Below are 12,574 nucleotides of genomic sequence, written 5' to 3'. Positions count from 1 at the left end.
CCGTAAGGATGAAATTCAAATATATCACTTAGCTTTATTAAACATTAATAATTTCACCGCAAAAGAGGAAACTGTCCTAAATACAGAATCATGTGCAAGATCTAGCAATATTAATGGAATGCTTGCAAAAAATAGATTTTTCATGAGGATTCCAATAGTTCCAGCACTATCTTGAAATATAAGATGTTTGATTCACAACAAAATAAGATTTTTGGCCACAAGGTTTCTATCCCTTTTCCAATTTTCTATGGACTAGAAAGAAAATAACGATTTTTATAAATGAGACAAATTTCCGAACACTCTTCAAACTACAATTGGTTAGTGATCTTTCTGGAAGAAAATCCTCAGCACTCGCTCCCGAATCTGCTTGGTTCTTACCCCATAGATCACAGGATTAAGGGCTGGTGGGACAACCACATAAAGATTAGCCAAGAAAATGTGGATATACTGGGGCACATTATGTCCAAAACGATGTGTCAAAAAAGAGAAAAATGCTGGAGTAAAAAATGTTAAGATAACACCTATGTGAGAGCTACAGGTATTAAGAGCCTTGAGTCTGGCCTCTCGAGAAGGCAGGCAGAACACTGCATAGAGAATCCTGACATAGGAGAGAAAAATAAGAACCACATCCAGTAACAAGAGAACAATGTTGCTAAGACCAAACATGATGTTGACTTTGATACTGGCACAAGCTAGACGGGCAATGCCCATGTGCTCACAGTAGGTGTGAGGGATGATGTGGTGCCCACAATAGGGTAGCCTCAGGAGGAGAAACACCAAGGGAACAACCATGTATAGGCTTCGCAGGACAGCAATACCTGCGATGACACCAATGATTTTGTTGGTGAGGATGACAGTGTATTGAAGGGGCTTGCAAATGGCAATGTAGCGGTCAAAGCCCATGGCCAATAACATAATGCTTTCCATGACGGTGAAGAAGTGGATGAAGAACATCTGAGAAAGGCAACCTCCAAAAGATATTTCCCTGAGACCAAACCAGAAGATGCCCAGCATTTTGGGGATGGTGGCTGTGGTCAGACCTAAGTCAATGGAATCCAACATGGCTAGGAAGTAGTACATGGGCTCATGGAGACTGTGTTCAGTTTGGATCACAAATAAAACAGCAGTATTCCCTAGAATTGCAATGAGATAGAGAAAACCAAAGGGTAATCCAATCCAGATGTGTGCATCTTCTAGTCCTGGGATGCCCAGCAGGAGAAATGAGGAAGGATGGACTTGTGAGTCATTAGATAGGGTCATCCTCTCAATCATGGACAGATGCTGTGCTGAATGCAGATAAGTTTTGATATTTGATTAGTATGATTCTTTATCTACTTAGTCCTTTATCTTCATTCCTGGTCAAATATAAAAACAACCTTTTAATCTTCTATCCATATTTGTAGAAAGAGGTAAAAATACTCTTTGTTTTATGCATAAGCCTCCTGGATTTCACAAAGCATCAGTTATAGACCCACCATTACTGCACTGAACTCATGTAATAGCAAAGACTAATACAAAAAAAAGGGGGAGAAAAAGAAATGAAAATTGCAGTGTGACCAGGAATGTGTAGGAAGGATGAAGTTCCAAAGTTGGTGTACAAGGTTGTTACATATGCTTTTGCTTAATAATCATAAGAGTCACTCAGGCATTGGTTATCTTGATCTTTCCCGATCGGAGAAGCTAAAACTCCCAAATGTTGTGTGTACAATATTGTCTGTGTGTGGTGGTCTGGTTCTGAAAGCAGGATAAACAACTTACCTTCTTTTGTTTGGTTGCATGAAACTTCATGTAGAAGTTCTCAGTATTTTCATAGGTAGATGAAGAGATGAAACTGTAGGTATTTTGATTTATATTATGGAAAGAAATCATTCATGTCCATTACAACTTTATCACAAAGTCTTACCAGGTTTGGAAAGTAAACAAAGACAAAGGGAAAAATAGTACTTGACAAAGATCATTTTGTTCTGTAACTATGATTTTTTTTTAAAAAAAAAACAAGATTAAAAGATTGTCTTAATATAGACAAAGTTTTCATTTGGTCAGTGGATAAATAAATACATCCAGTAAAGAAACTGCCTGAGACATGGACACCTTTTAGAAGAGAGAGCTACATAACTTCTCAATATACATTTACCCTGTATACATGAGAAGAGACTAAAATACTCAAGATATTCCATTGAGTTCCTTCTCTGATTCTATCCCACTGCCACGTTTAATGAATACCACCATTATAGAAAATTCTGAACAAGTAGTAAATTAAACAACTGAAGAAAACAAGCATGAAGCTCATTGCTGCACACATTTACAAAAGCTATTGCTCTAATAATGTGAAAGTAGCTGTGTTATGTGTAATGATACACAAAGAACATATCCAAATTTGACAACACTTGACTGTGGAAATAATTTAACCTGTCTATCGAGATGTTTATGAATGTAACCTGCCTTTGGTTGTGGTTAATGTGGGTGGGTAGGGAGAGTCTTGGAGGGGATTGGGAGAAGGGAAAGAATGTGATCAAAATATATTGTATGAAAAAAATTTAAAAAAATGAGTTCTCCCTTGGACTTATAAAAATGTTTAAGAATGCAGTGTCTCGTACTTTAAACCTACGATGGCCCACATGCCTGTGTAGAGGTGTCCATTTAAGTTCATTAAATATAGCAGAAATGAAAAATAATTTGGCAATTTTAGAAACTGAGGAACACTGTGTTCATGTGTATGCGCACATGAGCTTGTGTGTGTGTGTCTTGTAGGATGCTGATACTAGGGGAAAAAATTAAAGTCCTTAAATTTTGTACATGAAGGTATCTGACATAAGTTATAGTTCTATTCTTCATTTGCCGGGAGCATACATGGCTTATATAGGATGCATTCTTACTGCTCATTGCATTATGATTTCCAGGGACTCTACAAATACTGGTGTCAGATGAACTGAACACAGAGATAGGTAAAACTGGCCCTATTTCCCATTCAGACATACTAATTTGTGGCACAAAAAGTAAAAACCCCAAATAGGACATTTTTGACTTGTACTGAAAATGTTTTGGAAGAACATAAGAACAGAAGGGGCTAAAAAAAGACCAATGAGGAGACTGGAACCTCGGGAGTGGGATTGCAGGCCTGTGGACACACACAAGCAGGGGGCGGGCATGAATGTGTATCCATATGCATATATAAATCTTAAATGTTTTCCTCGGGTGCCATCTATATTATTTATTTTATTTTATTGTATATATATATTTTTTTACTTTAACACAAATTCTGCCAATGACCTAGAGCTTATCTAGAGTCTAAGCTGGTTGTCCAGCAAGCCCCAGGGTTTCACCTGTGTCCTTCTCCCCAGCCCTGGTCTTATAGTTAAAGGCCAAAAATGTCCAGGATGAAATTCTGGAGGATCTGATGTGGAGGATCAAATTCAGTTTTTCATGCTTAGAAGGCAAACTCTTTGCCAAATGAGCTATCTCCTTTGAAGTATCCCCGTATGAAAATAGTGCAAGTAAAGAAGAGAGAGCATTTTTTTAGATAAAGAGTAAGATCAAAGTGAAGAAAATGGAAGCACACTGACTACTCAATACGTAAAAAAGGAATCTGTGGTCCTTTCAGTGACCTTAGTAAGACTCTTAACTGACCTCTGTCCAGGTCAAGAGTGGTGACTACATAGAGTTGAAAATACGTGCAGTATTAAGGCTACCTACCACAGAAAAACACATATGCCCATGGAACTCTCAGGAGAGCATCATGTTCTTACACATCCACATGCCCACTCAGAAATATAGGAAAGATACACACAGGAACTTTCTTTTCCGTATCTAATTCCGAAACCCCATGGCCAACTGTCTATCATAGAAATGTGTCCTCTCTCAGAGTTTCTCTCCATTTTCTGAGTCCTGTTTCATAAATGTGCATTCTAATGACCCATTCATCATGATTCATTTGTACATTAATTTAAAAAGCATGGTTTAGAACTCTTTGTTCAGAGGTTAAGACCATGATGGGGACACCCACTGAAACAGGTTACTTGAGCTAATGGGAGCTCACCAACTCCAGCCAGATAAGGAAGGAACCAGCATAGGTTCTAACTAGTCCTTCTGAATGTGGGTGACAGTTGCATGGCTGGGGCAGACTGCGGGACCACTGGCAGTGGCACCAAGACTTATCCCTACTGTTTGTACTTGTTTTTAAGGAACCTATTCTCTTTTCTCAGCCTAGATATTCTAAGGAGGGCCTTGGACCTTCCTCAAAATAATTGACCTTACCTTCTCTGAGGAGTAGATGGGGGGGGGGGGGCGGTGGATGGGAGATAGGGAAGGGAGTGGGAGGAGAGGAAACAGGGATTGGCATGTAAAATAAAAAATGATAGTAAATTAAATTTCAAAAAAAGAGGAAAAAAACACGGCTTAGATCCCCTTGATGAATCTTGAAAACAGAGGACGATCTATCTCTTCTTGAAGTTCAGACATGCATAAACTTACACAAGACCAGAAACAGCAAATAAATAAATAAAAAAAGACATATTGGAGCAAAATCATCTTCAGGTTTTTCGTTAGATTTACATGTAAGAATCTGTGTGCTCGTACAACCTGGGAGGTCACACGAGTGTGGAATTTTTCTGCATCTGGTGCTTACACAATCACCTTTCCTCCATTACTTCTCTCTAGCTGGGCAGAAGCCCATTATCCATCTCTCTTGATATGTTTTCAAAGTCTTAACACAATATGACTTACCTTGGTTTCTAAATCTCTCCAAAACATCAGTTTGGATAACCCTGGAGCACGTTATTTCTTTGCTGAGTATGATGAATTTTTATTTCTTTCCATAGACCTAATTCCCCTAGGAATGCAACCACACTATCACGGGAACCCTTGATAGAGTGTAGTGTGCAGACTCTGGAGAATTCTTCCTCTCAGTCACCTTTTGTATACACAAGATGCAAGATCAAAGGCCTATTGCTGATCTTTTGCTTCTTTCTAATTACTATTCTTTTATTTGCACTGATTGAAAGTGTCTAACTTGTGATTTCAAATTAAACTTTTAACTCGTAGTCCATTTCTGGGATACTTGCTGTTGTCTGCTATTCATTATCAGTGATTTCTCCTTTCACGGAGCCTTTTTTACTCCTTCTACAGTTTATTGTGCTTATAGGAAGATAATCTATTTTACAATATTGTGTTTCTGTGTTAGAGCCTGGTTTGTCTTGTGCATTTCACTGATGACAGACATTCACACAGTAGGAACTGAAGAGGTGTTTGATTTCACTGATGACAGACATTCACACAGTAGGAACTGAAGAGGTGTTTGATTTCACTGATGACACACATTCACACAGTAGGAAATGAAGAGGTGTTTGTCCTGCAAAAACTGATGTACTACACCAACAGCTGTGTCAAGAGACTGGCTTTACATAAACACAGGTGTTGGAAGAAACACTGAGAGTGGGTTAAATGGTCATTTAAAGCAATCAGAAAAAAAAATCAAAAATAAGCACAACAAAATAAAAGGGAAGTCAGAAGCAAAGAAAAGCATAAATTAGTATAGCACAAACATATGATCCTCAACATAGCAAATTAAGACGAGACTCTGAAAGGTACCAACCCTGAACTCTTTTTTTATTTATTAGATTTTTTTAAAAAAATACCAATCCAAATTCCCACTTTCTCCACTCCTCCCATTCCCTCCACATACCCTCTCACCCCACCCCACTGTAATCCTAAGAGAGGGTAAGGCACTTTGGTTTGTGGAAGGTCCAAGACCCTCCCTACTTTATCTAGGCTGAGCAAGGTATGCATCCAAAGAAAATAGGATCCCTAAAAGCCAGTACATGCAGTAGAGATAAATCCCAATGCCATTGCCAGTGGCCCCTTAGTCTGCCCCAGTTATACAACTGTCACCCACATTCAGAAGGACTAGTTTGGTCCTATGCTTGTTCCTTCCCAGTACAGCTGGAGTTGGTGAGCTCCCATTAGCTCAGGTAAACTGTTTCAGTGGGTGAACCCTTCATGGTCTTGACTTCTTTGCTCATATTCTCATTCCTTCCACTCTTCAACTGAACCTTGGGAGCTCCATTCAGTGCTCCAATGTGGGTCTCTGCCTCTGTGTTGGTGATATTTAAGATAATCATCAGTCTGACTACAGGACAAGGCCAGTTTGGGCAACCTCTCCTCTATTGCTTAGGATCTTAGCTAGGATCATCCTTGTGGATTCCTGGGAATTATTCTAGAGACAGGTTTCTTGCTAACCCCATAATAGCTCCCTCAAACAAGATATCTCTTTCCTTGCTCTCAGATCTGTCCTTCTTCCATCTCAACTATCCCATTCCCTGAAGTTCTCCTCAATCTTCCCCTTCTCCCCTCTTCTTAACACTGAACTCTTATCAAGAGAACTCCTTGAAAATGATGGAAGAAGCTAGCAATGCCAAATATTATAAATGAAAACAAAGATTGTTGACTCTGACTTTTTAAGGGAACATATTTTGTTTTAATTTTTCCAGGCTCAATGAAGTATAATGACAATTAAGGATTCTACATATTTACAGTACATAAACAATGTTTTGATGTCTGTGTATATTATAAATCATCAAAGTGAAGTAATTAACAAGTCAATTTTCTTAGATTTGTCAAGAGAGTAGAAAGATGTGCTCTTTGTACGTAAACTACATCATTATTTATGACAGTCACAGCTCTATTGAAAAAATCTCCAGAACTTATCCATCCCCTGTAACCAAAGCTTTATGTCTTTTTATCTGCATTTCCCAGCCTCACTCACATCCTGGTCTCTTATAACCAGCATTATATTATCTCCTTATGGAAAATACATAACTGAGACCTAATAGTGGCACTCTGTGTTTTCTCATAGTTTCTTTCAGTCCATCTATGTTCTCACACATGACACAATATGCTCCTGGTGGTTGGCAATGCTCCAGTGGAGGGTCACAGATCCATAATTATCTGTGTATCACTAGCTGTTCTTGGTGAGTTTTGTGTAGAGAAGGGAGTGGATTTGGAGAAGTGGGAAGAGGGTGAGTATGATTAAATGCATAGTTAGAGTCTCAAAGAACTAATGGAAAATGAGAAACGGGAAGTTCATCTACCTTTGGCATAATGTTTTCCTTTGACAAATGTTCCAATGTCCTTTGCAGAGTTTTTCAGCTGGTTGTCTGCTGTCTTAGCATTGTCTCATCTCTTTTATGAATTAACCTTTATTTTCTATAATAGTGCCCTCTGTTATTACTTTCACAAAGCCCTTTTCTGATTTTGCTGTCACCTATGCTTCTGGAAACAAATTTTAAAAATCTCATTGCCAAAACCAGTGCCAACGATCTTCTTACAGGGTAGGAAAGATTGCCACATAGTTATAACTCTTACAGACTACCTGAGTTCGTTTCCCACAAGGCAGCTTACAGCCACTTGAATCCCAGCTCTGAGTATACATCAAGATTCAGTTTCTATTTCTCAACATGCAACCTGCAGCTGTACAGTCTCCAGCAAGTTCTTAAACACAAAGAATAGAGACTATTAAAAATCCCAAGCTAGGATCCAAGTAGGCACAACTAAGAGAAGGTCAGAAAGCTGCTCCTGGACAGTCTCCCTAATGCAACAACAGAAACAAAATAAACATGGACAGCTCAGCTATGAGGGACCACAACTTAGCCCACTTCCATGCCCTGTTGGAGTGTTTGTTGTTTTACAAAGCTGTTGTAAAAGGAATATACCAACCTTGTGTCTATGGCACATCTTCCTGGCCTGGTAGCCTAACACAAGTGTACACTGGAGAAAGGACCACTACTCACAATACTAAAGTTATGGTGACCAGGAGCCTATCACCTACTGAATCGATAAAGAAAGGGTGGTATGGGTGTACATTACAGGGCTATTCAGTAATAACGAAGAATATAGTGACATCATTTGCTAGACAGGGGGTGCAACCTAAGATCTTCATATTATATGAAATGAGCAGACACAGAAAGACCAAAATAGCCTTTTCCTCTCTCAGTTGTAGATCCAAGATTGTGTGTGTGTGTGTGTGTGTGTGTGTGTGTGTGTGTGTAAAGCATGCATGAGACTGTAGGAAGTAGACTAGCAGGAATGGGCAAGGACAGGAAAAGAATTAAGAATTAAAGAATTAAGCTATGAAGGATTAATTTTGGTCAAATGCATGATATAATTGAAAGAAACATTTATGAAAATCAATAAATATTGAGAACAAAGATATACCAAGAAAGAAACAAATCAAAACAAAAAACTTATAGGGTATAGAGTGTAATGCTGATGTAAAGAAAGACATACAAATCCAAGAAATAGAATTTATAGTTGAGCAAGCTACATAGCATGGTTCCATTATATGAACTTTTAAGAATTTCATAAACACAGATAGCCAAGTAATGTTTCCTGATTAATGACTTCAGTGTTCACTTTTGGAAAGATAAGAAATTTTGGGACCAGAAAGAAATCATAATAGCACAGCATTGTGACTGCACTATGCACCACAGAACTGCAAGCCTTAAAATGGTAAGTTTTATGATATAAATATTTTCTAAGAATGAAAATGCCACTGTTTGTATAAATTCCCAATAGAGTCCAAAGTGGGCAGAACAATCAATACATGGGTAGGAGGAGAGGGGCTGGGAAAGAAGAAGGAAGAAAAAAGACAAAATGGGTTTTGCCAATAGTAATATATGAACCCCCCCCCAAAAAATTCAGTTAATCAAATAGAGGGAAATTGTTCACTGAGATTGGTAAAAAGTAGCTCTTCATCTGGTGCAGCGTCTGAAGGGAATCACTGTTCAGTAATTAGAAGGATGCTAGTGTCTGGAGACATTGTCACTAACCGTCCACTCCAGAGCTTGAGCACACACACACACACACACACACACTTCATTAATATCGCCTAAGGTATATTAAAGGCTTCTTTTAAGCTGTGTATCTGCATTTTAAAACTGAAAGCACAATTGTTACATGAATCTCAGATAAAGAAAGAAATATTGGTAAGTTTTTGCTGTATGTGCTTAGATTTTAGATTCTCAGAAATTGAACTAAGATTTAGAATATTCATGAAACGTTTGATGAGTAACAGTGCAATTAGAATAGAGTATATAAGCAAAGAAACACCTATTCATACTGAAATTACATAATACTACAGCAGTGACTACGATGTCACATAATAATGCTGTAAGGTTTAAGTGGAAGTACATTGGAAGACATTGGAAAGAAAATTATTAGGCATCTACAAAATTTCAAACATATATAATTTCACTTATTCAACTCAATAATAGACACTACTGTGCATTTATCTACATGAAACACCAATCTGGCATATAGAATAACATGCTTATGCTCAGTAAACTGAGAGTAGAATCAGGATCCAACTCTGTGACATAGTCTAATAGCACTAAATTTTGTGTATTTTTACTTAGTTTTTCTATATTTGGGGTCTTTTAGTGACATAATAAATGATATACAAAGAAAAAGGCCATTAATAGTGAAAGAAAGAGCAGTACATTTTAACTCTCTATGTTGACTCCACATACTTTGACATAGGACAGGACACAATATCAGTTTTAGCTGTTTGGCTTCTCTTCATTTTTCATATTTCAGAGGCATTTAGTTAAATTCAAAGTTGGTTATTAGAATTTACAGTTAAGTACAAGATAAGAAGATGAAGCATGAGGTCAAAAAGCTCAGATACATCTGCACCAACAAGTACTTTAGGAGCTAAGTTTGCAAACATATAATAAAGAACTTCTACTTTCACAAAGAGGGTGCATGCAGCTCTTTATTATTCTGAGCTTCCAGGAGGTAATTTCCATGTTCAAAGTGAGGAATGGAAATAACATGCCAGGTCACAGAATCAAAATACATTGTATGAACTTCTCAAAGAATTCATAAAAAGAATGCATACTTAGAGAAAACTAACCTAGAGCATGAACTTCTTTGAAGATGGTGATTATTCTGACCAAGTGGCATCAGTCAACATGAAAAGGAGCAAGAACAATGCTATGTCGGATATGAACTAAGCAGGCAATCATCCTTATGTAATGAGGTCCCAAAAAATACCCAGGTGATCTTCCCTAGATGGGAATACTTTTTATGCATGTTGTCAATGTCAAAAGAATGGTACATCCCAACTCCATGAGAGGAAAGTGGGTACTGCACATTTGTAACCCTCACAGGCTTTCCCAGGAATGGGTCTAACTGTATTCGGCATCCTTTTCCAGTGAGAAACTACGCATGAGCATAAGAGCTTTGAATGATTTTCCTGAATCCCTCTAGTAAGTTCTTGAGATGAGGATAGATTGGGAGACCTGAGACTGAATATGTCAAAGGTGAGGGTAGACATGAGATTTGTTCCCTAAAACTCTGCACTTTAGTTTCGGGCTGATGATCAAGTTTGATGTTTTCAACTAGAAGTCAGCGTGCTCTCATAAGGCAAATTCACACGGAAGATGCATAGCTCACCGTCTCCTCTTGCTAACCCATCTTAAATTCTTACCTGAGGCTCTTTTTTAAACACCCAGATCCTATGAGACTCTCAATTCATTCCACTGTCTTTTTCTCCTTTTTAATTTATTCATTCTTGGACCACTTACAGTGTTATAATTATCATGGTTTTCTAAGAGCTTCAACATATAGTATCCTAAATCATGCATATTTTTCCACTGAGAAAATGTTGTATAAACTATTCTTCCTCAGACACATTTCTTGTCCTGTCTCTTATGCACTGCATCTGCTAACAAATACAGAAAAATAGATCTACACCACGCCGCATGATTAATTTCAACTTGTCGTGAAATATTGCCCCTTCTGTTTATTAACATGGAAAATACTAAGAAGTAGTTTACCTTACTAAAACATCTCTTCTCCATAAACCAGATGCAATCAAATTTATGTCAGCAAATTATAACTGCCTTAAACACCATATGTAATAATGACAGATGCAAAGCTTTTCAATAGTCATTATCAAACTAATGATATCTGCTATGGTACTTGTCAGTTTTAGTATCTCCACCTAATATCTCGCTCTTGAGACGATGGGAGTTCACATCTTTCCTTACTCTAAACACTAATTTTAAGAAGTTTATAGTTCACATATTGCATATCAGCTTTTCACACTTTTTCTGCAAGAGAGCATTGTTACTAGAATTATTTATACAGAGCTGAAGATTAGGGAAAATCTCAAAGATCTTGGGAGAAATGTATATTTAATATCAGCACATTGTTTGAAGACTCTTTAAATTTTTGTAGATCTCTATTAAGTCTGGATGAACTGTCCCATGGAAACTGACAACAGCCTTTAAACCATAACCAGCATCAGCCTGCAGAGGAATGCCATCACCCAATGTCACTGAGGCCCACCCTCTTTCCTTCCTGTTGCTAGGGATTCCAGGCCTGGAAGTTGCACAGTTCTGGCTGTCATTTCCCTTCTGTGTTGTGTATTTGATTGCTCTTGTTGGAAACCTTCTCATTCTGTTTGTCATATGGACTGACAGGAGCCTTCACCAACCCATGTTCTTCTTTCTGGCTATGCTGTCTATGATTGACCTAAGTCTCTCTACTGCTACCATCCCTAAGATGTTGGGCATCTTCTGGTTCAGCCTCCAGGAGCTGTGCTTTGGATGTTGTGTTGCTCAAGTCTTTTTTATCCATTTCTTCACAGTCATGGAGAGCATCATACTCCTTGCCATGGGCTTTGATCGTTATGTGGCTATTTGCAACCCTCTCAGGTACACCATGATCCTCACCAACAGAATCATTGGTGTGATTGCTGTGGTCGTGGTTGTAAGAAGCCTATGCATGATCGTTCCCATCATTTTTCTCCTCCTGAGGCTGCCTTACTGCGGACATAGAATCATCCCACATACCTACTGTGAGCACATGGGTGTGGCACGACTGGCCTGTGCCAGCATCAGACCCAATGTCTACTATGGTCTTGGGAATATTTCCATCTTGTTTCTGGATGTGTTTCTTATTATAGTTTCCTATTCTAGGATCTTATATGCTGTTTTCCACCTCCCTTCTCAAGATGCTCGCCTGAAGGCTCTCAACACATGTGGCTCCCATATCTGTGTTATCTTAGCCTTCTTTGGCCCGGCTCTTTTGTCCTTCCTCACTCATCGCTTTGGTCATAACATCCCTCAGTATATCCATATCCTCCTGGCCAATCTCTATGTAGTCATCCCTCCCGCCCTCAACCCAGTCATTTATGGGATCAGAACCAAGCAGATCCAGCAGCGAGTGAAGAATCTTTTGGCTAAAAAAAGTTGAGTGGGAAGTAAATTGTTCACAATATGGGAGGATAAGGCCTAAAAGAAATTGAATTAATAATAAAAAGCAATAATAATTTTATTAAAATTGAATATCAGGGTCTCACTGTGTAGCTCAGGCTGACTGCTAGCCTGAAATCTTTATGCCTCAGCCTCCCTAGTGACTGGTATACTACAGAAATATATTTACTATAAATATAATATATTATAATATTTATATAGCTCTAAATATTATACATATATAAATATGTTAGTGGTAGCTGTTGAAGGCATGTTGCATGTTCTATGGAAACCTGGCAGAATATATATATATATATATA

At 38.2% G+C, this 12,574-nt stretch overlaps 2 protein-coding genes across 2 annotated transcripts; one reads left to right on the top strand and one right to left on the bottom strand.

The window, feature by feature from the left end:
* Positions 1–318: 318 nt before the first annotated feature.
* LOC121457789 (olfactory receptor 52E8-like) lies at positions 319–1,272 on the bottom strand. Its single transcript, XM_041666792.1, has one exon. It carries the CDS (start codon positions 1,270–1,272, stop codon positions 319–321), a length of 954 nt encoding a protein of 317 aa, XP_041522726.1.
* A 10,044-nt stretch (positions 1,273–11,316) lies between these two features.
* On the top strand, positions 11,317–12,255 carry LOC121457779 (olfactory receptor 52E8-like). The gene has a single exon (XM_041666768.1). The coding sequence runs from the start codon at positions 11,317–11,319 to the stop codon at positions 12,253–12,255; it is 939 nt and encodes a 312-aa protein (XP_041522702.1).
* The last annotated feature ends 319 nt before the right edge of the window (positions 12,256–12,574 follow it).

Source organism: Microtus oregoni, unplaced genomic scaffold (genome assembly GCF_018167655.1).
Source record: "Microtus oregoni isolate MIOR12 unplaced genomic scaffold, Mior012 000016F_ref0000370, whole genome shotgun sequence".
Lineage (NCBI taxonomy): Eukaryota > Metazoa > Chordata > Mammalia > Rodentia > Cricetidae > Microtus > Microtus oregoni.
The sequence above is the reverse complement of the archived record's forward strand: the minus strand, read 5'-3'. Positions and strand labels throughout refer to the sequence as shown.

Coding starts and splice junctions, on each gene's coding strand:
- LOC121457789 (XM_041666792.1), bottom strand. CDS start 1,272: ATGATTGAGAGGATGACCCTATCTAATGACTCACAAGTCCATCCTTCC.
- LOC121457779 (XM_041666768.1), top strand. CDS start 11,317: ATGCCATCACCCAATGTCACTGAGGCCCACCCTCTTTCCTTCCTGTTG.